Genomic DNA, 26,682 nt, shown 5'->3' on the forward strand with positions numbered 1-26,682 from the left:
CCCCGCCCCCTGAGGCCTCGGCATCACCCAGGAGGAAGCTGAGAGCTCGGGAACGGCTTGGGGAGACCCAGCCCTGACCCGGCACCTCGGGGGGCTTGGGGAGACCCAGCCCTGACCCGGCACCTCCGGGGGGGTTGGCGAGACCCAGCCCTGACCCGGCACCTCGGGGGGCTTGGGGTGAGCCAGCCCTGACCCGGCACCTCGGGGGGCTTGGGGAGACCCAGCCCTGACCCGGCACCTCCGGGGGGGTTGGCGAGACCCAGCCCTGACCCGGCACCTCGGGGGGCTTGGGGAGACCCAGCCCTGACCCGGCACCTCGGGGGTTGGCTCTGGTGTCCCCTCTGGTGTCCCCAATCAGAAAAGGTCAGGTTGGGAGGGACCTCAAGGATCACCTGGTCACACCCTTCTGCTAAGATGTCCCAGCACCCTATAGAGCTGAGACTTTTCCAAAGTGAGGGAATCCACTGCTTCCCCTGGGAGACCATTCCAAGGTTTGACTGTCCTCAGGGTGAAAGATTTTCCTCTCGTATCCAAAGAGAATCTCCCCAGGGGCACCTTGTGCCCCTTGCCCCTTGTCCATGGCACTCCTTGTAAATTGGGAGTCTCCATCTTCCTTGTAGCCCCCCTTTAAGCACTGGAACATCGAACTAAAGTTTCCCCAAAGCCTTCTCAAGGCTCAACAAACCCAGTTTTCTCAGCTTCAAGTGTCACCCACACAAGGAGCATGCAGGAAGTTCTGTTTCCCTGCAGAAATGGCTGCAAGCTTCCCCCAAGGAGGTGAGAACCCAGCAAAGGCTCTGGGCCCAGAGAAGCTGTGGCTGCCCCAGCCCTGGAAGTTCAAAACCAGGTTGGATGGGGCTTGGAGCAACCTGGTCTCATGGGAGGTGTCCCTGCCCATGCTGGGGGTTGGGAATGGATGAGCTTTAAGTTCCCTTCCCATTCAAACCAGTCTGTGACTCTGCACTGTCAAGTGATCCTAGTTACAGGAACAGCCCCACAACACAGACACAGCAACAGTTCAGAGGGCACAGCATTCACAAGAAACACCAAAACTGAAAAATCCTACACTTTTTATTGCAGGTTCAGTGTTAGTGTTTTGCAGAGCACAGCTGCATTGGCAACAGACATGGTTCTGACTGCCACAACTCACCAGCCCCAGGCAGCTCCAGAAGTTGTGCCTGGTTCTGCAGTGCAGACAAGTGTTCAAGTAAGGACCTGGACCCTCCTGCTACTTGCCACTGAAGAACAATAATGATCCAAGGCTTGAAAAATGAAAAGGCATTAACTAGCACCCCCTTGCCCTGCTGGGAGAGACACAGGAGCTTCTCCCCAGCTCCCTGACAGGAGGACACGGGCAGCCCTGTGAATGGGGTTGCCCTAAGCTGCCCTGTCAGGATATTCTGGAGAAAGTCCTTGCTGTGCTGGGCTGTGCAGGAGATGAGAGGCCACTGGGCTGGCAAGGAGCCACTCAGCTCTGCCAGCAGCACAGAGCACTCCCTTCTGTGCTCCCAGGCACAGTCAGACACCCAAAGGCTGTCTCCTTGCTGCCCACACACAGCAGTGAGCACTCACTCTCTAGTCCCTTTCTCATAAGCCAATAGCTACTTCTTTTTTGCTTTTCTTTCTCCCCCTACAGGGCAAGAGATAACACACTAAGAAGAAAAAAAAAAACCCAAATAAAAGGCTTACAAATTCAACACCACCATTTCTCCATCTATCTTAATTAGGATATAATCCTCCTTCACTGCCAGTGGACTCTTCTATACACCTGTAAAGTGCTGGTCAGGTTGATTTTTTTTTTTTTTTTCTACTAGATCTCACGGCTCAAGATGCTGAAAACCTTCATGATCCTACAAGAATAAACAACTGCACTATGCCTAGAATTTATGGTATTGCCTTTTCATGCATGTTTCCTTCTCTTGTGGAAGCCAGGAGAGAGGCAGTGCCAGGTCTAATCATCGACAGTGATGTTACGAAACAGATAGGCCATGGATTCCCCGTTGTGGATTCGTCTGATGGCTTCAGAGAGAATCAAACTGATATCCACAGTCTTTATCTTGGGGCACTGCAGCTTCTGGACCTCGTGAGGAACTGTGTTGGTGACCACCACCTAGAGAGAGACAGGAAGAAAAGAGCATGAGCTGTGCTGCTGAGCTCTCGCTGAACGGCTGCCCCGGGGTAACAGCCCAGGGGGAGAAATCCTGGATGTCACTACAATAAGATGACAATAAATGGTCTCCCTCACCTGACAGTCAATCTGTGGGGGGTACAACATGACCAGCACTCTACAACAGCCACCTCCACACAGGCTGACAGGTCAGTTTGGATTGCAAGGTCTGACATGTTTGTAACTGAGGAGGAGGTTTGAAATCTCCCCTGTCAGCCAGGGAGAGGGACAGGGAGAAGGCTTGCACAGCCAGGAGGCTTGCACGGCCAGGAGGCTTGCACGGCCAGGAGGCTTGCACGGCCAGGAGGCTTGCACGGCCAGGAGGCTTGCACGGCCAGGAGGCTTGCACGGCCAGGAGGCTTGCACGGCCAGGAGGCTTGCACGGCCAGGAGGCTTGCACGGCCAGAAAGCAGCACCCAACACCCAGAGTCCAGGCAGGGACAACTCATGTCTGTGCATAAGGGAGAAAATACACACAGAAAAGCAGCTCTGATGTAAACAAGTATTAATCACACATTTGATTTTTTTTTTTTTTTCCAATGAGGAATGAGCAAGCTGGAAGCATCTGATGAAAGCAGACATTTCAGATATGAGCTCTGTGGCAGTGGGAGAATCAGTCTGTGGGTTTGGTACCTCCAGTCACCCCAGCCCCAGCCACACACCTCATCAATGGAGGATTCCTCTATGAGACGAGGGGCATCTGCTGAGAGGAGCCCATGAGTTGCCATCACAAAAATCTTGTAGGCTCCACGTTCTTTCAGGATCTCTGCAGCAGCTACAAAGCTTTCCACATCATCGATGATGTCATCCTAAAAAAAAAAAAAAACAGAAATAACATCAAAACCAGAAGTTTACTAAGCCTGCAGGGCAGGAGTGGATCTGCAAGGTACTGCAGCTTTGCAGTCATGCAGACAGCTGGAAAAAAAAAAAAAAAAAAAAGAAAAAAAAAGATCCCTGATTCCTTCATGTCAAAATGCAAGGACAGCCACATGCAGGACTTAAATCTGTGAACACCATTGCCCTAATTTATGGAACCTTTTGCTCGTGTGTAAAACAAAAATATTGTGTTTTGGAAACAAAGGAGGCTCTGCACACACACACACCCCCCCAGAGCTTATCTTCAGCAAGGTATTTTTTTCATGGTGATAGCAGCTGCATGTTGATTATTTACACTGCAGCATGGCACAGCAAGTATGAGAAGCTCAATAAGGTTTTTTGCTTGGTTGGGATTTTTGTAAAAACATTTCAGGAAATTTCTTTGTATGTCCTGGATTTGTGTCCCAACAAATGTAGGTACCTGACATTTGCAGATTCAAGGGAGTAGGAAATTTCAGGGTTTAAAGTGCTGAAGTACAAGGGCTTTTCAACAGAAAGCTGAAATAACCAAAGCCACCAGCAAAACTGGAGCAATCAGTGGTAACAGCCATGTTCCCACCCCTACACACCAGCCTTCCCTCCTGCCCTCTGGGATAAAGCAGCTCAAGAAAAGATGCTGGGAGGAAGCCATCCCTTGTCCCTCATACCACAATGATAGCAATTCTTCCTCCAACGTCTCCAACCACAGTTATTGGTGGTTTCTCCTTGGCCATCATCACTAAAGATGAAGAAGAAAAAAGTCCAGGTCAGTTTGCCTTGAGTCAAACCACAACAGCCCCATCACACAAGAGGCCCAGCCCTCAACTGCATCTTCTGTTGGTAAAAGACACAGACCTGAGCTTGGCATTATCCTCACCTAAGTGAGTAACCACTGCTTTAACCATCTTTTAACTTTGTTCCTGTGGGGACCAAAGCCAAGGATCTAACAGACCCCTCTGCAAGGAGAGCTACAAAGCAGCACCTGGTTTATGGGAGATGTCAGTGACTTTCTTTGTGCTCCAGAATATGACTCGAAGCAAAGGTGGCTCATGATCTGGAACAACAACTGTGCTTCTCTGAGCACCACCTCCTAAAGGAGAGATCCTTTACAAGGTGGAATTTTCTACCTGTTGGACTCAGTAATTCACCTGAAGAACCTGAGACTGGCATTGGAGCTTGCTTGCTTTCCCTTTTATCACCAAATGCACAAGGCTCTTCCAGAGAGTGTAAGGACCTTAATAATGCTGGTTCAAAGAAAGTTTAAGAAAATTTGCAGAAGCAATTTTGTTGATTTTTTTTTTTTAAGTGGATTTATGGAAAGAGCAGGGCAAAATCCAGTTCAAACTCTGTGCAACAAGCAACTGGAAGCAAAAGCATACACTGATAAACTGTGCTATCTGACCCATGGTGAAGACACAAGGTTCCACTCCCTCCTGACTCTACTTTTGCACTGACCCTGTTTGTGCAAAAACATTTAACAGACTTGATCCTTTACCCTGAAAACCTTCCAGCAGCAGCTTTAAAAAAAAAAAAAAAAAGATATGAATTAGGATGCACTGTGTCCAGATGTAACAGTCACACCAAACAACAGCCAGGGATTTGCTGTCCAAGCCTCTCCCAGGCCAGAGGGTGCTGGTTTGTACAGTGAACACAGCACAGAGCACCCAGCACAGCAGGGACACAGTGATGGGCACACACCTGTCCTCAGGTGATCATCTACCCATGAAGCAAAGAGGAACATCCCTCATTTTGTAAGACTTTTCTGGGATTTTAATGACACTCTCTCTCTAGGGAGTGCAGCAAAAAGTGTCCTGCTGAGGGACTCTGTACCCCATCACTTTGTAAGCTCAGGTCTTGCCAAGATTCTGGCCACAGAGGCCTCACAAGTGCCAAGGCATTCTGGACACCCTAGATAGCAAGATTTTTCTCCTTTAAGATAACCTGCTTCAATAAGTGGGGCAGCACAAGCCATTGCCCACCAGAAAGCCTGTCTGAACACTGATTTCTGCCCTCCTGAGTCAAAAAGTCCTACATGAAACTCCCCATCCTGCACAGCAGGCTGATCCAGTACTATTCCCACAGCTCCTCAGTGCCTGGGAATTCTCTGAGTGCAAACACAGCTGGGTGAGTGACTCAGGCTGAGGGATGGCAATGAAAGCACTTCTAAGGACCACACAGCTCCAAAGCCTCCTGTGTAGAGCTGCTCCTCATACACACCACCTACCTCACAGACTGCTTTTCTGTAAGCCACCAAAACAGCACAAAAATGTGTTCAACAGGTCTGGTTTTGACCAAAGTTCCATTTGTCACTGCTAAGTTTTGCAGCCCATGTCACAGTCACCTTGGATTTAAGAGTTAATTGCTCTTTAGAGCAGAGATCCCCAGCCCCCTCTTGTATTGCTCTTTCTGAGTCTCCTATCAAATGCAAAGTCCTGTCTAAATCCTGAAGGGAAAATATTCTCATGAGAAGGAGGACTACTTGTAATGAAACAGGATTAAGCCTCACAAGAGATAAGCAGACCAGAAATCTCAACTTCAGGCACTATCTACCTGCTTAGATTAGTTATTAGTTTCCTGCCTAGTTTGGACAGTAACAAAACTCCTGGTGGGAACTGTGAAATCCCCAAAGATTACATCTGGCTGCCATCCCATCCTTCACGTGCATCCAGAGGTCAGTGTGGATTTTAGTTTATAACAGCCAGGTTAGGGGAAACTCTTTTCTGAGCCATCCTCAACAGACCTTTGGGAGCTGAAATTCAGCACTGTTTTACTGAAAACCACACGAGTTTCAGCAAATCAGTAATCTGCTGTTCCAGAAAGGAAGCAAACACATCCCTTGGCTCAAAGGGTAACACAGCAGCTGGCAACATTAGCACTGCTTGGCATTTTTTGTCTGGTTTTAAGTGCTGTATTTCAAATTTGCTTTCTTTTTGAAGTATGGTAGGCAGCATGTTGACCTACCCGGATCCTAAAGAGATGTTCTCCCTTTTTCTTGTTCAATTTTCTCTGCAAAGAAAAGAAAAAAATTGCAAGCCAAAGATCTACCCACAACCACATCAAATTGCAAGAGAACTTTGATTGCTCCAACACGATGAGAGCTTAGGCAAGGGGTATTTTTTGTGGCCAGTTTATCTTTCTTCAAAATATTTGGAGATAAGCAAGATGGGCAAGTCAGAACTGCTCCAAGAAGGTGACCTGAAAAATTATTCAAATAACAAAGAGCATTTTCCTCCCAAACACAGACCCTCTATTTGTATGTAGACAAAGGAGGGTGACAGAAGTAAGAAGCCACAGCTGTACTTTTGCCTGGCATAACCCCTTGGATTATGTATGAGTTTACATTAAAAGAGCTGCTGTTTGGTTTTGGGTTTTTTTTTTTTTTTTTTCCTGGAGAGTAAGAAAAGATGTTTGCAGTATCTGTAGCTTCTAGGAGGAAAAATAAAGGAGAAAAAAGAGCATTTTTTTTTTGAAACAAGAATATCAAGGAACATTGAGGGGTAGTAGGGAAATAAGTTCATCAGGAAAACACTCTAACCTGCACTTTCACTCTGATGTGAGCAATATATGTCAAAGTACCACACATCAGAGGTGAGATGATCACTGGCACAAAAAGAAACAGCATCCCCAGGTGTATAAAACTCTTGCTTTAATCAAGCAGTTAAAAATGGGATGAGGAATGCTAAAGCAATAATCACCAAGTAAAATAATGCTGCATTTACAACAGCAAAAGGCTGCTCAAGAAGAAACTGATCTGTGAAGAGAGACCTGGAAGGACAGATAACATCCCTGGGCCCCAGCCAAAACACAGGGAAAAGATGGGGGGAGGGAAGCAGGAGCAGCCTCCCACCCAAACACCTTCCCCTGGTGGCAGTTTGCTGGGCTCTGAAGCATCAGCTCTCTGTGTAAAGCACTGAAAACCAAAGCCACTGGAATGATTTAACAGATGGTGCTCCCCTCCTTTCCTTGAGGAGGAAGAAACAAGCAAAGAGTCCACCCATATTTGTTCAAACACAGCCTCAAGCCAGCTGTGAGCTTTGGGACACAGCTCACAACCAAAGGGGACACTGTCAGAGTGACCTCCTCTCCCAAAAGCTCCCATTTCTTTTGGGTTTTGGGTGACCCGAGCTGTTCCTGCCCCTTTGGCACAGCACTTCAAGAAGCACAACTGGAAGCACCTCTGGCATTTTTCTGTTGCAGCCCCATAGGCCACCAGAGCACCACATCAGGCCACACTCAATACAATAAATATATAATTATGCTGCTTGATAAAGGTGCCTGATTTCTATTAGAATGGGAAAAAAAGGTGCATTCCAGGATGCAGGAGCCCAACCAATCCACTAGGAAGTCCACAAAGAAAGACATAAAGCAGAAGTGACCACTGTAGGGCTCTGGGCTGGTCCCAGTCATGGGATTTTTCTCTTCTGGGGACCCTGCAGAGTCTTGAAGAAGGGGACAGAATCCTCCAGACCAAGCTGCTTGTAGCCCAGAGCAGGATGGCTCCATGGTCAGTCTCAGCCCCTCCAAGAACACCCCCAACCTGCTAGCCCAGGTCTGTACTGGACTGGGCAGATCTCTTTGGGCAATTGGAGGCTTTTCTGGGCAGTTTTTGGGTAAAGAAGCATCCAGCTCTGGGTGAGCAGTGCATGTCCTTCCCCTCACAAACAAGACAGGGACACAGCTGCAGCCTGCATCATTCTGCCAGACCTTAGCCCACCAGCACTGCCAGTGAGGGGTTTTTGCACAGCAGGAAGAGCTGATGGAACTTTTGTTTGATGGGCCACTTGAGGTTGGGAAGACACTTTTCACACAACTAAATCAGACAAGAAAGGAGCTGGAGCAGAGAGGTTGAGAACAGCACTGCCACCCCTAAGCTTGGCTGTGTTTTCACCACTGTTTGGCAGAGGCTGGAACACAACCAGGATGCACTGGGAGCTCACAGAGTGCTTTTAGATAAGCATTACCTTATCTACCTTGGTTATTCTGCACTGCCAGCAACAGAGCCCAGGTTCACTCAAAACTAACTCAAAACCAGGTAGCTATTAAGATTAGAAAAGAGGAAAGAAAAGCACCTTTCTACTAAGAGTTCAGAACAAGCTCACCCCATAATCCACCCCACATCTTGCCCCTGATAGGCAGCTACCAAGCCACAGTTTGTTTTCCATTTGTGCCTTAGGCATGCAGGAATGTAAGGTCATTAGTCAAGTGCTGAGTTTCTGCAGGAGATAAAATAAGAAAGTGATGATATACAGAAAATTAGTTCATGTTTGGATAGCTGGAGACTAAAAACATTTTTCCACTGGAATCATAACTAAATTGGACAAGGGCACATTTCTCTATGAGCTACCATTTATGGGGCTCTCCAGGAGTACAAGCTCCTGTAGTTAAGCTTTAACCATGTCACTTCAAGGAAAATAAAAATACAGTCACATCAATGCCCTGGTAGCAAATGATGATGTTTTAGAAGACAGCATCCTCATCAGAGGAGGAGGAGGAAGAGGAACAGGCCAAGAGTAACCATGCAAATTCTTGTGCCATTGGAAGCACATGAAAAAAATCCCCTCATCAGGAGGGGGACAATTAAGATGAAGTCCCAAACTTCATTGCCAAACCCCACCTGCCCCCCAGGGCCCAAGAGGAGTTTCACCAGCAACACAAGCACTGTTTAACTGATTGTTATGGTGAGGAATGACTGGGGTAATTTAAATGCCTGCAGTCTTACTTGCCCACAAACTGGTTGGATGCTCTCCCTAAACTTCAAAAGACAAGAGGAGATGCTTATCAGTAGCCCAAGCCACTGCTGGTGCAGTTAAGTTGGGTTGGATGATGGATAACTCCTTGTCACACAGCACCATGCAGCCTTTCCCACGGTCAGTTCTCAGCCACATTCATCTGCACTCATCAGTTCTGTCCCACCACCAGATTCCTAGAAGGCTAAAATCCTCCCTAAGAGGGTTTTGATCCCAAAAAGCTAGATTTTGATTGTTCTCTGATTGCTTGACCACTGCTCTTGCAGGAACACAAGCAATCCCAAGAGGCTGGCATTTCCCAAAATACAACTTCCCTCCTTTTTCCCTTGCTCTGTGCTTCCAAATCAGCAGGAGCCACACAAAGCAGCTCAGCAATGCCTTCCCCTAGCCACAGACCTCAAAACCTTGACAAAACAGACACTGGAACATTATCACCCAGCTGCCAAAATGAAAAAATTTTGAGCAGTGACAATGGCTGCAGTTAAGAGGGGAAGACAAAGGCCAGCCCTCACCCTCCAGGCTGGGGACAGCAGTTGCTCCCCTGTTAGTTACACTTTTGCTTTTCTGTTTCATTAACACCATGAGTTTTGCTGCTGAGCACTCTAAAAGCACCACTTTTATCAGAGGTTTGTCAGTCCAGCACTGTTGAGGCACAGCCCAGGGGAGCAATGCTGATGCTCTGCACGACCAGAAAGAGTTAAAACAAAAAACTTCCTCAGGACCTTTCTGCTACAACTCATTGGTATTAACCTTTCCATGGGAAAAATTCCAGTGGTCCAACTGCTCTCAGGCTGGTTACATCTACACAGCTAAACCAACAGCTATGTCCCACCAACCTTCTTTTGCCCAAAGCTAAGCAGAGAAGCCTGATCTTACATGGCAGCTCCAGACCAGGATGAACAGTTGCATTTTTGACCATGGGAGGGGAGTGACGTCCATCATCCATGTCCTGCTCTGGACACTGAGCCTCTCCATGGATCACTGCCAGCCCCAGCCTCAGCCTCTCAGCGTAGGACTGAGCCCTGCAGGACAACACCAGAGTGTCAGAAACTTGGCTGAGAGGATGCAACCTCACAGCCCAGCACAGGAGGTCTCCATCAGACCCAAGAAACACAAGATTCCACCTCTTTCTTCCCCAGGGAGAAATTGTTCCAGTAAAGGATTTCTGGTAATAACCTGAAGCCCACTCTGCTCCCCTGGCTCCCCCTCCACATGCTGAATGTTTTCTGAGGTGTTTCAGGTGCTCAGACCCAAGCAGTCTGAGCTCAGCCCAGCTGAACCACCCAGCTCTGCAGCAGCAGAAGCCTCCAGACTTTACTCTCACAGATCTGGGACTGGAAAATCCAGCTGCCCATCTGCACTGCTACAGACACCCATCCAGCTTCCAGCCACCCAGGGTATTCTGACTGGACAGCTGGATCCATTTGCAACCCTCCCATATTTTTCCTGGTGCATTTCCCACCACCCCAGGCCTTTTCCAAGTAACTTTTAACCAATTAGAAAAGAATCTATTTACCTTTTAGCTGCATCAGGTGATTTGGCTACAATAATTGCATTTCTGTAATCTGGAATCTGGATGTGATAAAAAAAATTATTTAAGTAAAGATCATCCCACTGGCAAGTAACTGATCTGATACATGGCTGAACAATCATGACCACTCTCCTTTCCCAGACCCAAATCTTCATTCTTTGCCAAGAAATAGAGAGGCAACTGCAATAGCTTTCAATGCCAATATTTGTGCATTCTCTCCTAAATGCAACATAAAGAAGATGAATACAGACAGGACTGCAGATTCTGCTCTGCACTTCACTGTGTTTAACTTGTTCTGCATGGACTGGCTGCAGCTCCTTCTGTCCACAGGGGAAGGTCCTGGGCCTTGCTCTCTCCATGTGTGCTCCTGCAAACACTGTGTGGGCATAAATCACCTTCTGCACATGGAAAAATAAAACCTCCATGCCCTGCCCCCAGCTGCTGGGCTCAGCATTCCTATCCTCAGGCCAAGACAAAGTCTATCAATAATTCAGAGCAGTCAGACATCCACTGCAGAACTAAGGGTGGGGGGGGGAGAATTTAACAGGATTTAAAAGCTGATTACAGCTAAGAGCTTAAACAGGACCCCCCAGACAGCACTAATTGACATGGAGCAAATTCACCTTCTGCTTCTAGTCAGAGTTCAGTCATACACTGCAACATTTTCCCACATTCCTAGGAAACATGCTAAGAATCCAAAGAAAGGATTAATGAACAGAGTGATCCACTTAGCCTGACAACACAACCTCTGCACAGGCAGAGGCTCAATGCTGCTATGAATTAAAACAAGTTTTATATATACATATATATATATATATATAGAACTAGAGTAACCTCACTTCTTCCTGGATATACTGGAGCAAGAAAGGGGATGCTCTCAGGTTGTCTACTGGGAAGCTGAAGAAACCTTGGATTTCCTTTTGATGAAGATCCATGGTGATAATGTGTGTTAAACCTAAGGAAAAAAACCCAAAAAGATAAAAACTTCATTGAGACAAATCTCACATGGCTCGAGTTCCTCAAACATCTCAATTTTCAGACTATTTTAGTTACTACTCAGACAATTATGTCATGATAAAATAAGCATAAACAGGCCAGTATAAAAAGTTCCAAAGACATAATAAGAAACAGGCACATGGGAAGCCCCAGCACCAGGCTGACACTGTACTTCAACATGACACTTCCAGGCCATTTCCCCAGGTGGGAGTTACAAAGAAATAAAACTGAGCTGAAATCCCCATAAAGTGGCTCAAGGGCTCAGCAGCACATCCCTCCAGCAAACCTGAGGAGAAGGGAAGGACAGACACCCTCTGGAATGCTCAGCAGCATCCAGGCCTGTTGTGCTGCTCCCTGGGACACTCACCTGCCTTGGCCAGCATTGAAGCCAGCAGCTTGCAGACTATAGAGCCTCTCTTCCTCATTTTGCTCTGTTTGCTGTAGGGGAAGTAAGGGATGACCCCAATGATGTTCCTGGCACAAGAGGTCTTCAGTGCATAAGCCATTATCAGCAGCTCCATGACAGCAGTGTTCACATCTCTAGGAGATTGGAAAACCATTCCAAAGATCAGTAAGTGTTTCTCCAGTGCAACTTCTTTTCCTGTTGTACCCCCAGCCCTCCTCACCAAACTTCCAGGCAAACAGTGCTCAGCTCATGGTAATCTCTGCAAGACCTGGGCTGTGACCATCCAGCTCCTTCCATCAGGGCACAGCACAAGAGAGCCAAGGGTTACACATGCACAGCACATGACTCCAGCACTCAAGAGCTGTGACCAGACTTTGCTTCTGTATTCTTACAGGAGGTGTATAATGATTTACCTCCACCACCAAAGCCTATTTTTCATTAATGTTGTGAGACAAGTGTCACTTCATACACTGTATTTTGAATTCAAAGCCTCTTAAAGAAGCACCACATGCAACCAACACAACTTCCTCCACATTTGGTTTCCTGGGGTGTTTTTATTTTTCCTGCCTGAAGAAATAAATACTGCATTCTGGAGGAGTACAAAGTCCAGCTCCATTTTGGCAGAAGTCAGCAACTCCATGCTATCGAGTTTATCTGGAGGTGGAAGGAATAACAGCACAGTAAATGCTAAATTACTGTTTCTTGAAAGAAAACACAAAAAAGCAATATAGGCAGAACATATCTGTAGACCACATGGAATACATGTAAGAGCACATTTGCAGTTAACTTCACCATGAGGATTGGTATGGCCCAGCAGGAGGGTTTTAGTCTGAATTTTAATTCATTTTGGGAAGGTAAAAAAAAAAAAAAGCCAGGCTCCTTTAGTTCCTTAAAACCAACAGCAGGAGACATGACCTCCATCATGACAAACTGACCTCAGAGTGTTTGAGAACTGAAGAACATGCACTTCAGAGAAGACAGAGGGACAGGCAAACCTACACAGACACCCTTGTTTTGGGGGATTTTCAGCAGGGACAGCCTGAAATGACACACACCACTTCCCCAGACTGGGGGGTGGCTCAGCTGTGGAGCTCACAGTGACAGAGCAGGGGCTGCCCAGGCCATCCTTCCATGCAGCAGAGGAATGAACAGCACAGAGCAGCTGAAAGCTCTGCAGAGCTTTTTACACATCACCCAGACATTGGTGGGTGATGTTTTCCTGCTGACCACTGGGAACAGCTTCCCCAGGAGCTCAGAGACATCATTCCTTCAGCCTCTTGCTTGTATGTGACCCGTGACAAACCTCTAAGCCATTTCTCCCTCACTCCCTTCCTTCAGAAATTAACCTCTGTTTGTGCCCCTTCATTTGAGTGCTCGGGGTCTCTGTTCTCCTGCTGGCTCCACCAGTCCTTGCACACATTGTCACTCACACACAGGAAAGCTTTGTTAGCTCTGAAGCACCCAGCCAAGAATTACATAAAACACAGCCCCCTGCCACGTAGGACAAGGAGCAAACAAAGAACTGTTTCTTCCCTTTGGTGTTTTAGCTGTGCCAGTGGGGCCACGAGAGGAGAAAAAGATGTTCCTATCAGTGATGTACAAAATGAAGTGGTCAAATTGAAGCCTATTTAAAGTTCATCACTGAAACCAAACATTCCCCATCGTTATTTTTCAAATTATTCTTTATAAATATATTCCCATGGAAAGCAGACAGAGAACAAGACTATTCCTAGGAGAAAAGGTTACCACTTATTTCAAAAGGCACCAGCAGTCCTGGTGCCACCGTGGGACACAGGCAGCCATAATGATGGAGAAATTACTCAGGGAGCATCTTTCTTCAAGACCCCATTTTGGACTCCAGGGAGCTCCTGCAGATCAGCTGGCACAGGCACTCAGAGGAGGTGAATGTGTCTGTCCCACCAGCAAGGTCCAGGGTGGGGGACCTGGGGGGTGTCACCATGGCAAGGAGCACCCTCCTGGATGCTTTGTGCTGAGCCAGCTGTCACACTGACCCCAACCCTGCCTGGGAAAAACAGCCCCTGTGGTGGAATCCCAGCCACAGCATCACCAAAACTGGTTCCCAGAGCACTCCCAGCACCTCACTGCCCTCCTCACCACCTGCCTTGAAGCTGTGCTCACAGCTCCCAGAAAACCTGAGCCAGCACTACAGGGGGACTGCCAGCTGGTCACCAGGATATTTAGAGCCAAGTTCTGCTGTCACACCCCTCCCCAGCAGCCTGAAGCCTCCCTCCCTGCTCCCCATCCCTGTTCCCTGCCTGAGCTTGCCCAGGACATCCCTGTTCCCTGGGCTGAGCTTCCTGAGGATGCCAATCAACTTTGCAACAACTAACACTCAAAACTAAAACCTTTTGCTTTGAGGGTACCACTAGACCCCCAACTCTTTCATTTTTCTACAGGCTAAACATGAGCCATTTGGTTCTGCCTCATACAAATGCCAAACCACACTGCACCTGCCTTTAACTTTTTTCATTCTGCTATCTGCTTTCTGGGCAGGGAGCTTGAATCACATCTTCAGGTCTTTCTGTTCTCCCTCTGTGCATTTAAAATGCAGGCTGTGAATTCAGAACAAGGTTGTTTCCCTCTCTGCTCCTTTCCTACTAAATCCTAATATTTTGTTTGCTTTTCAAACCACTACTGAGTGCAGAAGCCCTGTTCTTAGATCACTCAACACAGTTGTTTTTCCTCACCTGAAAAGCTCCACTGCAAAACTGATGCCCTTGAACTTGTCCTCTCAAGCAATGCAGCATGGTACAGCTGCATCTTAAGAATAAAAGACAATTTGGCTGCACAACAGTGGCTCCTCACCTGGAGGGCCTTGAACATTTTGGTTCAAAAGGACCCACTTCTTGGCTCACAACACTGAATTCAGTTTATGTAAAAACAAGGAGATCAACAAGTTAAAAGCAGGGGAGATTTTCCCCTCCCCAAAATATTGCTGCTCTTTATAGCCTGAGTTCTCTCTCTCTGAACACTTAGTTTCCTATTCACACAGCTCTCAGTTACAATTTCAGAGAATTTTGCCACCAGGGACAGAAGAATGGCACAATTCACCCCAAATATCATCAATCCTGCATCAGTGGATTTTCCCCTTGTGGAGCTTTAGTTGCTACCTGAGGGAGGAAACACTTGGAGCATCTCTCTGAAGAGAAATGAGCTCTAGGAAAATCTCTCAGCCTGCAAAAGGAACTCCAAGATCAGCTTGAAAGACTCTGAAGTCCCATTTATTTATTTTGACAACAGGCCAAGCATTACCAAGAGGAAATGAACAGAGCTCTATTTCTTTGAGAAATAAAGAAAAATTCTGCTTCAAGGGTATTCTGCTACCTGCTTGAGCTCTGAACTTACCAGTTCTTGTGATCTCCAAAATCTGAGTGGAATCTGGTAACTTGGGAAGAGTCTTCAGAGCAGGAACAGCCTCGTTTTGCTAACTGTGCTAAAGGCATCCTGTCACTACCTCATCTCCAAAAACAGCATCTCCCCTACTCACAGTTGGTCATTTTGCAGTTACCATTTGTGCACAGGCACCATTCTAGTGCCACCTCTCCATGCCCTTCCTCAGCCAGCAAGCAGCAAGGTTCCTGGGGTTAGCAGCTGGATTTCTAGCCCCCTGGTTACTTCCAGCACTGCTTTTTCCTCTCACTCCAAGGCCACAATAAAGCCCAAAATAAAACCCAAACAGGCTCAGAAAAGACCAAACATTATTAAGAACTAGAAGAGCAGAGGAGAGAAGCTCTGGGCTTTGACTTGAGCTCAGTTTCACATTACTACAGCAAAAGGGGAAGAGAATTGAAAGCCATGGCTGCTGCTCTTTGTTGCCAGCCCTGCTGCTTGGTAATTGGAAGGCAGAGGAAATGCCACAACCTGAAATGGAAATGCCTGTCAGAAATTACCAATCAACTGAGCCTACAAGGGCACCAATGTACAGACCAGGGCTGTTTCACCTGAAGTCAGTCCTAGGTGTCCTTACCTCAGGTGACACACTCAAGCTATTTGATGAGAAGTTCCTCAGTTTGCTGTGGTGCAATGGATCTCCTGGGAATTTCAACAGCTTAACACCACGTGGTGTTCTAAATGTAAGTCAAAGCAATGACAATACTGAGAAGGGCCTGGTGATCATGCTGTGTGTGAGCAAAGCTATCAAATCATCTGCTGAACCACAAATTTCAAGAATCTCATGGCTGTAAAACTGAGCCACATGTCCCTTACCTGGGGATTGTCTGTATGATGAAGATATCCTGTCCCCGGACAGATTCCTCGATCACAACTCTTGTTTCTGAAGAGGATTGAAAACACAGTCAGTTTTGTTTCCAAACATCAGGTTTACAGTGATAACACACTGTGTTTTAGCAATAACTTTGCCCACTGGCCAGGGCAGATGAGGGCTCCTTTGCCCTTCATGCACACAGGCAGATGATCCAAGGGGATTTTCCTAAGGCTGGTCCCAGGAGGTAACTGACACCCAGGGTGGCAGTTGTATTTACAATGCAAAACAGGCTGAATAGCTGTTCTCTAGAAGACAGTTATCTACCTCTTGATGAGAGATCTTTTCCACTTCTCAGAGCTGAGTGTTGAAAGCTGTCAATACCACATGCATTAGTGAACAATGAACCACTCACAGCAGAACAATCTTTAATACTACCAAAAGGTAACTTGGCTTTTTTACAGTTTCTCCTGGGGTCAGCTCCATGCAGGTTGGATACAGCCTGAGGCAACACCAGCAGCACAGAGTTCAAAAGGAGAATTCCCAGCTCCCCACTTTCACTGTCAAGGTCAAAGACATTTCAACACTGACACTGAGCTGGAAACCTGGGCCTCTGCTGAACACCATTCCTACAGGTGCAGACCCAAATGCAAAAACTGAGCCCCAAAACAGCTCTGGAAAGGCAGAGCAAAGACACCAGGATTCCTAAGGGATCTGTCTTAGCCACTCACTTCCCACATTGTCATGAACTATAAGACAGGGCTAAGAGAAAGGAAAGAAATCCCTACCCAGCTACCCAATTCCAAGTCTAATTGCCTGGGCACAGGGAGGAACCTTGAGGGACTGTGCTGAAGTCAGACTGATTTGCTGTGCAGTGATGAGGAACGACTTCAGAGCTTGTAGCAAGCAACCTGATTTAAAACCAACCCCAATGGGCAGGCAGCAAGCTCTCACTGCTATAAATGCAGCTGCCAAGCCAACCATAAGCAGGGCAGCCTGCACACCCCATGGCCTGGCTGTAAGCATCCTTTCCAGCCCTTCCTCTCACCTGGATCAGCTCTCTCAGGTTCTAGTCCCTCTTGCAAATAAACTGAAATCTTGCAGTAGTAAATGGCTCTTAGTTTTAACTCTGTTAGCTAAGAGCCTGGTGTTTTAGCCCAGCACCTGAGCATGTAGAACAATTGCTACATGTGAAGAGACAAAAGAAGTGAAAGAGGCACAGCCCTGAATTTGTCTTCTTTAAGAAAAGGACAGGTCCTTGCTGGGACAGCTGTAAACTGCCCCTGGCACAGGAGGGCTGGAAGAAGGGGATAATTTACAAGTCTGCAAAGACAAAGGCTTAGAAAGCAGCTCATTACTTTTAAACCTGGGAGATGTTTTGCTAAGCACAAGACAGTGTAAGATTTTGTAGCAGCTAACACCTGAGGCAGGACTGCCTGACTGGGCAGACAAAGGAGATAACAGAGAAAAACAATGGGCACATTTTAATTGCTTTGTCCAAGGACAGAGAGGGAGGATCAGCACTGCCAGCAGCAGCAGTGACACCACAGCTGAATCCCTGGGCCAATGGAGTTCATGAGTATTTCTAAGATTACCTCAAACCAGTTGCAAATAGCAAAGATTTCTCTCACCTCCATTGCTTTCCTGGTACACCACAGATTTCCCCAGCTCAGCACCGAGACGCCTGGGGAGAAAAAAGGAAATTAAAAATGGAGGAATTCAACAGTTTGTGTGCTTTAACCCCAAGCCTCAGCTGAGAGAAGCCTTGCAGCAGCAAAGTCTTTGTGACTGATGTGGTGTTGTAACTCAGTGGCTGTGGAGCACAGGACAACTCAGCAGCTGTGCCCACATTCAGGATTAAACAGTTCATGCTTGAAAAATACCTCTGATTCCTGCAGTGGTTATGTGTCTGCACATCTATTGTGCAGATCCACAAAAAATCTTACCTGCCACAAAATCTTACCTGGACACACCCCAAAATTGTGAGTCAGGACTAGCCCTAAATAAAGCCCACATCTCCAGGCTTTGCCCTGGTCTACAGCCTTCACTATCTGCCTCTCCACCTCCTTAGCCACAGACTCAGCAGCCTCCTACTTCAGTTGTCACAAAGATAAATTTTTTTGTAAGTAAATGAGTGAGACAGCTTGACACCAGCATGCTGCTGACCCACCAGCAAGTGCTGGACTCAGCTATGAGCCCACCAGCTGAAGATCTCAGCCAGGAGCTGGCCTGGAAAGCAGCTCCAGGGCACCTGCAATAAGAGATACTGAAATGCAATGTGATTTATGTGCCTAACTGCCTACAAACCATGAATTGGGCACACACACACTCCTGATCCTCTGTCTGGCAGCACGTTTTGCCATGGCTGGTGAGCAAACTCCCACATTGAGAATCATACCTGTGAGGCTGTAACCAACCTGGCTCTGCAGCATCACCTGAGGACTGTGAAGTCCACAGCAAGCAAGCACCCAAACCTCTACTTTGTCCTCTCTCACCAGCCCTGATGAGTTCAAGCTTGCAGCTGCAATACAAAGGCATCCTCAGTGCCTTCAGGATCTTCAAAAAAGAGCTGGCAGCTGGTCAGGCAAGGGCATGGCTGAGGAGAGATGCACAGTAAAGGTGGGGTTTGTAGATGGGATCCCCCAAGCACGTGCTGCCACCCCTTGGGATGTGCTGTGGGGTGACAGTCACTGAGCTTTGGCCAAGGCGTCCAAGTCAAAACAAGCTGAAGAATCACATGCCCAAAACAAAGCAGTGGTGCTGGGGTGAATGTTTACTGACTCACACTTTGTTCCTCCACAACTGCACAGCAAGTCTTGCAAGCTCCCTTTGGAGGCACATGCTCCCTGACTTCACTGCAGACAGCACCTTCCTACCCCACCACTAGAAAAAAAAAAAACCCCAACAAACCTCCATTAACGAGGCTGTGCAAGTGCCCTTAGGCAACACTGCATCTCCTGGCAGAAAGGAAAGCTTCAAAAACAGTCCAGCCAGACACGTGTCAGCAAAACACCCCTTGGAAGGTGGTACTTCCAATGCTTAAGGGGTGACAAAGAAACACAGCAGAGGTTTGTGGTGCTCTGTGGGGATGCAGCTCACAGGAAGAAACCAGAAGCTCCCCTGTTCAGATTGCCCAGCAGCAATGCAGCTTCTGTCTTGCTGAAACAAGGAATTGGAAAGGCAAGATTGGTCCCTGATGGGAAGAGGGACACTGAAGAGCTCAGCTTGTCAAGCCTGGGTGCAGGCAGCAGCAGAAGAGGCAGTAAGGAAGCAGCTGCCAACTTAAAGGCAAGAGCAGTAGTAGGTTGCTCTGGGCAGGCAATAAATCCCATCTCTGCTCCAACTGTTGAGTGCAATTAAGCAAGAAGGGCAGTAATGGGAAGGATAAGAGATAAAACCACCCATAAAAGTCATACCTCGACCCCACCTGCAGTGCCACAGGCAGGGCAGAGAGACAGAGGCAGCTCCACCAAAGCAGCCCAGGGATGTTTCCCCACGGGACACACCTTCCACTAAATCCCCTTCTGGAGGCTTTGTGTAAGCTCAGACTTCAGCCAGTGAGGGAGTCTGAATAAACCTTGATTTATTCAAGGTTCCTTGAACCTTGCAGCTCCTGTTGTAAAACAGCAAATTCCACAGGACTTGGGTCAAAAGGGAGATCTGCACCCAAGTCAAGGGCAGAGCACTGCCTTAGCCACCACACAGCCTGGGAGTAATCATTTGTAACAGAGGTCAAAGATAAATTCCCCCTTCCCATCACCTCACCCTTTTTCCTCCTTCATCCCCAGTTCTTTTTCCTCTAAATTCTCTCTGTGCAGAAGCTCCCAATCAAATGTTGTTTCCAGTGACAGAGAAATTAAACTGCCAGCAAAAACTCTGCTTGCACTGGGCTTCAGGACTGAGAGTGCAACCCTATGAACAGGGACTATCACAATTAACAGATCATTTGTCTGCAGGGAGGAGCAGATCTACACTAGGAACATCCCTGTCATCACAGCTAACTCAGAGTCTGCATCCCCACAGAGATGCAGCTTCTTCTGGCAAAAATAACCCTTTATGGAAACCATATTTCCAAGCAAAATGAGCTCAAGTGACAAAAGCCCTGCTACAGGGTGCAGTGTGTGGCTATGGGGATGATGGGGCTTTTGCTGGTACTGAAATGCTAAGATTCTAAAACCACCAGGCTGATTTTCCACTATTTGTAGAAATCTTACTTGTTAACCAGCACCAAGCAAACCCTGGAGCAGCAGTTCACTTCTGGAAGCTCCCTTCTCCAAGAAGGGAAGCTCTCTCCATCCAAGAGAGACAGAAAACTCAGTTTGGTGATGGGTTTGCTTTGAAAAACAGCAGTCTTCAGATCTGGGACCTGTTAAAAAAAGCTGTGCACATCCAGTCCTGCCAGGCTGAGCACAGAGCAACCAAGGTGCTGATATCCCAGCCTGCTCTTAGCTCTTAAAGACTTCAATGTCACCTCAATGTAAACTTTCCCTGTGTGACCACTCACTGCTCCTCACTCTGCTCTGCCACCCTTGTACCAGCTCTGTCACTGAACTGACTCCTCAGAGACCTGATAGCATCCAAGAGAAAAATTCTCTTTAAAACTCCTACACAGAGGACTCAGGACAGTAAAAACTGTTATTGATCTGGAATATCTCTGTCTGTAAACATTACCCAGGAAAGATGATCTAACTTTCTGCAGTCTCAAAACATGCCAAGAGGGTATTAAGCTGTGCATGCAAGAGTGTTTATAAAACCTGCCACAAATTCACAGCCTAAATGAGAACAGTCTGTAAGTCACCTATAGTTAATGAGGCAGTGACACACTGCAGTATTTTAGGAAACACTGGGAGGTTGTATTGGACTCTGCTTTAAAAGGCTCCTCTGAAGGCTGTCAGAAACCACTGCACCAGTGGCTCTTGAGACAAAGGACAGTCAGATAAAAGAGATTTGATGTTTAGCTGAAACAAAATTCAGGAGGCAAGGGCACTTGCAGGAATTTGTGCCACCAAAGCATGTTTCAGTACCACTGGGAAGGGCTCTCAGCCCAGGCTGTGTTTCCTGCTCCCACTGTGACATGGACCTAAAAGACATTTTTAAAGCTCTGGAGGAAGCTTCCAGCCAGCTTGCAGTGCAAACATTCAATTTGAAGACAGAGCTGCAGACAAAGCCCTTGACTATGATCTGATTTCATTTTGGCAAGATGCTCCTCATTACAAACACTGTCAGTAGTCTCAGTTCTGCAGATACCCTCCCAACACCTACAGCCTCCATGGAGCCTACAGAAGGAGCTGGAGCTGGCAGCAGAGGATCTGCTCCATGCTTGACCATGGCCAAAGCAAGCCACAGCCTGACTTGGAATTACTTTTCAAACTCCAGCAAATGTTTATTTCAAAACCAGTCAACTGGTCCAGCCAGCACACTGGCAGCTCTGTGGTCACTTTCTAATCTGCCACTTCAAGAACAAGCCAGGAAAGGGAAAGGAAACAGCAGCATCCTGGATACAAGGCAGTATCTTTGTTTAAATAACCTTTTAACTGTCTGAGCTCTCCTTTACCTCTCCCCATCCACCCAGCACAACTGGATGCTTGACAAACAGCCCCTGCTACTCATCCACCACTTGTGCCCAGAGCCACCCAGCACCTGCATCATTTGTTCCAGCCATGCCCAAGTCATGCAGCTGAACCACCAGCAAACACCAGGCAGACTTTCCTCTGGCCCTACCAGTCTGCTCCTCCTGAAGACACTTCCCCTAAACCCCTCACTGCCTTCCCCTGACAGCCACCACACCAAGGAAGGCTGCTCAGCCACCTGACAGACACCACTTGAGCTGCACAGAAAATCTCAAAGCCCAACTGCTCCATGCTCATCCCACTCAGGCACTGTCCCTCAGCTGCACTCTCCAACTGCACCACTTTTTAGTTGGTTAGTTTAGTTCTTTTCCTTTTCCAAATACCTTTGATGCTGTTTCACTCTCTGTTAGCCTCTTGCCACAGTGCTGCATCTTCCCAGATGGAGAAGAGTTGGTGACAGCTCCTCTATTCCTGTAGCACCACACAAGCACTCCTCCCAGAAGGCAAGAACAGGGTTTGGAAATCTGGGAGAGCAGGAGCATGGGGTTCCTGTGACACACTCTCACATTTGGCAAGATGACCTAAGGCTGACATTACTCCCCCTTCATCTTATCAGATGTTTTCCTTGCAGCAAGTCCTCTCAACATACTCTCTTCCAAAAGCAGGGCTCACCTGCCACTTCTTCACAGCAAACACCATCGTGGTTTTAGTGCTGTGCACCCAGCCTCCTGCAGCCAGGGAGCAGAACACAAGCCTCCACCTTTTCCTCATTACTCCACAATCTTCAGGTTCACAGCACTGCTTTTACCTTTGCAACACCAGCATTTTCTGTGCTGCAAACCAAAATCAATGTCTACAATGCTCACATCCACAGCCTGCCACAAATTGGTGACAGTATTATGTCTCACATAACAGACCTGCAGGAGCACCAGGGAGACACTAGCAAGCTTCAAGCAGGGAGTGGAAGCTTTTATTTGCACCCTCTGTGCCAAACACTTCAGTCAGAGGGAGATGTAAATGCATCTGTTAAGACTCTGAAGATGAAAAATGCTTGCTAGACCTCCCTCACCCCAGCAGCACACAAGGCTCATTAGGGATCAGCACTGGACACTGAAATTATTTTTCTCCCCTGTAAATGCAGCTTGTAATCAAGTGCCAAGTGTCCTAATTACAGCAGTTTTCTTTCCATCTGGGAAAGATTTTTTTTAAAAATCATCCCTCTCAATTTATAAGACAGAAGTGAACATATGGCTTTATTTATGTCTTAGTAGTCCCAAATCTAAGGAGCATCTTCATTATTTAAAGTGTCACAAGGTATTTGGTTCTCATAAGCCAGCACCATCTCTTTTCCCTGGCAGATGCTCAGATAAACAAAAGCTCTGAAAACTCAAACTGAAAGTCAAACTAATGATTTAGTCACTCATCCTATGACCAGACAAGAATGCACAATGAGAAACTGTAAAGATGGGAAGTGTGCCAGGATGCTACTCTGAGCTGGAATCGAAAGCAACTCTGAAGTTTTTGCATTAAATGAAGGAAGGAGATTGGACAGCTCTCAGCTGCATGGTTTATGGCACCCTGCTCCTCCCCAGGCTGAGGATTTTTTAAAAAAAGGATATGCCAGGATTACTCAATATTGATTTTGAACAGCAAATTAAGTATCAAGATAAGAGCAACAGAGCCTGGATGGAAAACTGTCTCAAGGGGCCCTACTCCTAAATATTGTGTGTTGTTTTAAAGTTCTTTTACTATTTATTCTAGAGGTCATTAAAAAAACTTTAAAAAGAACGCACAATATTAGAGGACTGACTCACCCTTGTAAGGTTGCTCCAACTCTACTAAAAGGCTCAACTGACCTGCCCAGCAAACAACAGGCAGTGGGAAAGCCAGCAGTCCCCCATCTTTTGCTACCTGAAAAAACAAGGGATGGATTACAAAATGTGTTGAAACACCCCCTGAGCTCTTACAGTGCAAAACCACTGCTCACGATGCTGAAAATATCTTTATTTTGGGGAGAGCTTCTACTGCAGGCAAATCCATACTGTTAATGCTTCCAGATTTTGCACCCCCTTCCAACTAAACTTCATCCACACCTTTCCATTTCAGAGTGGTCACTGCTTCTGTTTCAGAGGTGGCAAAGCTGCCTGTCCCCAGGTTAAGCAGCAGCTGTGTCACTTTGCTGTGCTCAGAGCACCCAACTTCCTCCCTGCCATCAGAGCCAAAGCAAAGGGCCCACCCACACTGATTTTATCAGAAGTTTATTTTCTGAAGGACAATCAGGAGGTCACTCTCTGGATGATCCTGTTGTCATCCACCCTCAGAGCATCACCAGGAACCCTGCAGTGGGTTACAGCAGCAGCTCACACAGGCAGCTGTGTGTGCCACAGCCTGGGGAAGCCTGCTCCCTGTCTCTTCTTATTACATCTTAAAAAAAAAAAAAAAAAAAAAAAAAGAAAAAAGTGAGTAAAAAGTGAGTTAGTTTTAAGATAAAGAGGAGAAAATTAAGGTTGACTTTTTGCTTTTTCAGTCCTGAGAATGTGGAGCTCATCCCCAGGGGACTTCTGTTCTGTGTTGATGCAACTCAACAAGCATTGTAAAACCATGTCCCATCTGTTGCAGCAAAACTTCTTTTTAGAGAGATTTTATTTTCAGAGCTGCATCAGTGAAGGGAAAGGAATATATGGAAGTGACAAACAAAATAATCAAAGCTTTCTGCTTCCCAAGCAGAAGAATCTCCCTCTTCACCTCACACCCAGAGAAGTCAATCCCTGTTATCCAGCATGCATCCCATCAATCCCAATCAACCAGCCAAGTCAGTTCCATGAGGATAATCTGTGCTAAGGATTGAACACACTGTTTATTATGACAGGTGGATGCACAGCAAAACATTCCTGCAGTACTGAGGTGGTAGCACACCTATACTTAATAATGTTTCCAGTTTAAGCATGCCCTTGGAGACAGGAAGAGGCCAGCAGCTGCCTACCTAAGAGGTAGAAAAGGCAGAGGGGAACCCCAAATCCTGCTTTAGGATGACAGCTCCCCAGTACACAGATCCTGGTCCCTGAAAAGCCCCTTCAGCTGAGCACCCTGCTTTGAACCAAACTCATTCCAAACAAAAGATCAAGTGTGAGGGCAACCTGTGCAGCAAAAAAACCCCAACATTCTGGAGCCAGCTGTTACACACCTCCTTTCAGCAGGACCCAGAGCACCCATCCCTGCCAAGCCAAGGTAAAACTCCACTCAAACTGATGGGCTGAAAATAAAACAAAACAAAAAAAAAAAAGGGGGGGGACACACAATTCTATCCCTAAATTCTTTTTTGCTAGCATAAGCTTCCCACCTCTCCTACCCCACTGAAATGCAGATTCACTGATCCCCTTTGGTTACTGCAACGAGGTCCATGCACTCAGCATTCCCTTGTGGCAAAAACACTGGAGCTGTTGGGCACACAAGGTCACCAGCCCCTTCCTCCCCCAAAAAGCAAAGTTATCAGCATCTCCCAAAACAGCTGCAATGCTTGCTGAGGTCTGCTCAGCCAACTTCTCACCTCCTCCCTCCCTAAAGGTAACAAACAGCCTTTGCTGCAGCCCAGCCTTTCCAGCACTGAGATGGATGTCACAAGAGGCAGAAAGAAGCCACTTCGGGTTTCCTCACCGAGCCAAAAGGAGTTACCAGGAGAGGGATGAGGGGCTGAAGGCTCAGTGCAAAACCTCTGCAGCAGAGGTGTTCTCAGCAGAGGTGTTCTCAGCAGACACCCGTGGCTTGGGGAAGGCAGAAGGATGCCAGGAGCCCCTTTGGGGAGAGGCTGCCTGCTCGGGGGAGCTCTGGGAGGGGGAAAGAAACTTGTAAGAGAAAGAACTTACTCCGTGATCCTCTTTGCCAGCTCGGTGCAGGCTGCCGTGGAGTTGGCCGAGAAGACCCGGTAGCCACTTCTGGCTGCGTTCATCGCCACAGAGTCATGCAAGCCCCGTGGTGCTCGAAAGTGAGAAAAAACAGATTTATAAGGCAGCAACAGCTTCCGTGGCATCCTTTTCTTCCTCTCCGCCACGATCACCGCCCCCTGAGGGGTGGGGAGGAGGAGGAGGGGAAGCCGCCGGCTACCTATGGCCTTGCTGATCCACTCCCGAGGCGAAATATAAAAGGGAAAGGAGTGGAAAAACAACGACTATTAAAATGAAACGGAGCAGCAATAGCAGCCGGAGGGGGGTGGGGGTGGTGGTGGTGGTGGTGGAGGATAAAGGGGGTCAGCGGTGCCTGCAGGGAAACCCCCGCCCCCAGGAGCCAGGCCTGGGGTAACCCCAACCCAAAACTCGCCCCACGCTCCCCCACATCACGCACCGGAGGAGCCCCCCCAAAACGAGGGGGGGGAGAGGGTAGCGAGAGGGGTTCCCTTGTCTGGGGAAGGTGGGGGTGAGCTGAGAGGGGAGGGAGGGAGAGGCGGGAAAGTTGGGAGAAGGGGACTGTGTGGTTTCCCTGTGGGGCAGCAGGGCTGTGGTGTCCCGATGGTGGGACAGAGGGGGGGTCCCTGTGGCGGGGTGTGTGGGGGGATCCCTCCCGCTGCCCTCACCCAGCCAAGCGAGTCCGCCAGCCGGCCAGAGCGCCGCTCCCCCCGGCCGCCATCTTCCCCGCGGAGAGTCACCGCCCCCGCTGCCATCTTAGGTGAGGGCACAGCCGCCGCGCTCCCTCCCTCTCCCCCCCTCACAGCGGCTGCACAGCGCCGGTACCTCAGGTGGAGGTTGGAAACTGCGGTAAACTCTCCCTCCAAGGTGGGCGGAGGTACAGCCGCCCGCTTGCCGAGTGAGGCTGACAGCGCGGCCGCCTCCTCCTTCTGCCCGGCGGCGGCCGAGCACGGCCTCACGGCCCGCTCCTAAGATGGCGGTGCTTCCGGTGGCGGCGCTCTACCCTCCCTTTATGGCAGGCGGGGCGGGAGGCCTCCGGGACTGACCCCGCTGGGGAGGGTCCGGGGACAGAGGGGATGGGGAAGGGACCCTCAGTCCCGCAGCCTCACGGTGTACAGGCGGGAATCTGCCAGTCAAGCCCCCCGGGGCTAAGCCGTACCCTGAGGCTTCCCCTCAGCCCCCCTCGGGTCAGTGATGGCGGCCTGAGGGGCTCTGCCCTGCGCTCTGCACCGCGCCCCGGGGCAGCGCTCTCGCTGCTCGCCGAGGTCTCCTCAGGATCCTTGGGTTGT

The 26,682-nt window shown here is 48.1% G+C and overlaps 1 protein-coding gene across 8 annotated transcripts; it reads right to left on the minus strand.

Annotated features, from left to right (window-relative positions):
- Positions 1-1,053: 1,053 nt before the first annotated feature.
- Positions 1,054-26,447, minus strand: PRPSAP1 (phosphoribosyl pyrophosphate synthetase associated protein 1). 8 transcript variants are annotated; one of them, XM_071763992.1, is made up of 12 exons: positions 26,219-26,444; positions 25,358-25,469; positions 23,309-23,405; positions 17,556-17,608; positions 15,930-15,996; positions 11,664-11,836; positions 11,140-11,255; positions 10,286-10,341; positions 9,646-9,791; positions 3,691-3,761; positions 2,830-2,976; positions 1,054-2,110 (listed from the first exon to the last, which is right to left on the minus strand). In XM_071763992.1, the coding sequence occupies exons 6-12, from the start codon at positions 11,815-11,817 to the stop codon at positions 1,952-1,954; spliced, it is 849 nt and encodes a 282-aa protein (XP_071620093.1). In that variant the 5' UTR covers positions 11,818-11,836; positions 15,930-15,996; positions 17,556-17,608; positions 23,309-23,405; positions 25,358-25,469; positions 26,219-26,444; the 3' UTR covers positions 1,054-1,951. The 8 variants fall into 8 exon arrangements, with proteins under 8 accessions (XP_071620093.1, XP_071620092.1, XP_071620088.1 ...); XM_071763991.1 differs by lacking the exon at positions 23,309-23,405 and adding an exon at positions 24,679-24,747; XM_071763987.1 differs by lacking the exon at positions 26,219-26,444 and adding an exon at positions 18,710-18,807 and having other exon boundaries at positions 25,358-25,491.
- Between the last annotated feature and the right edge of the window lie 235 nt (positions 26,448-26,682).

Source organism: Heliangelus exortis, chromosome 20, assembly GCF_036169615.1.
Source record: "Heliangelus exortis chromosome 20, bHelExo1.hap1, whole genome shotgun sequence".
In the NCBI taxonomy this organism is placed as follows: domain Eukaryota; kingdom Metazoa; phylum Chordata; class Aves; order Apodiformes; family Trochilidae; genus Heliangelus; species Heliangelus exortis.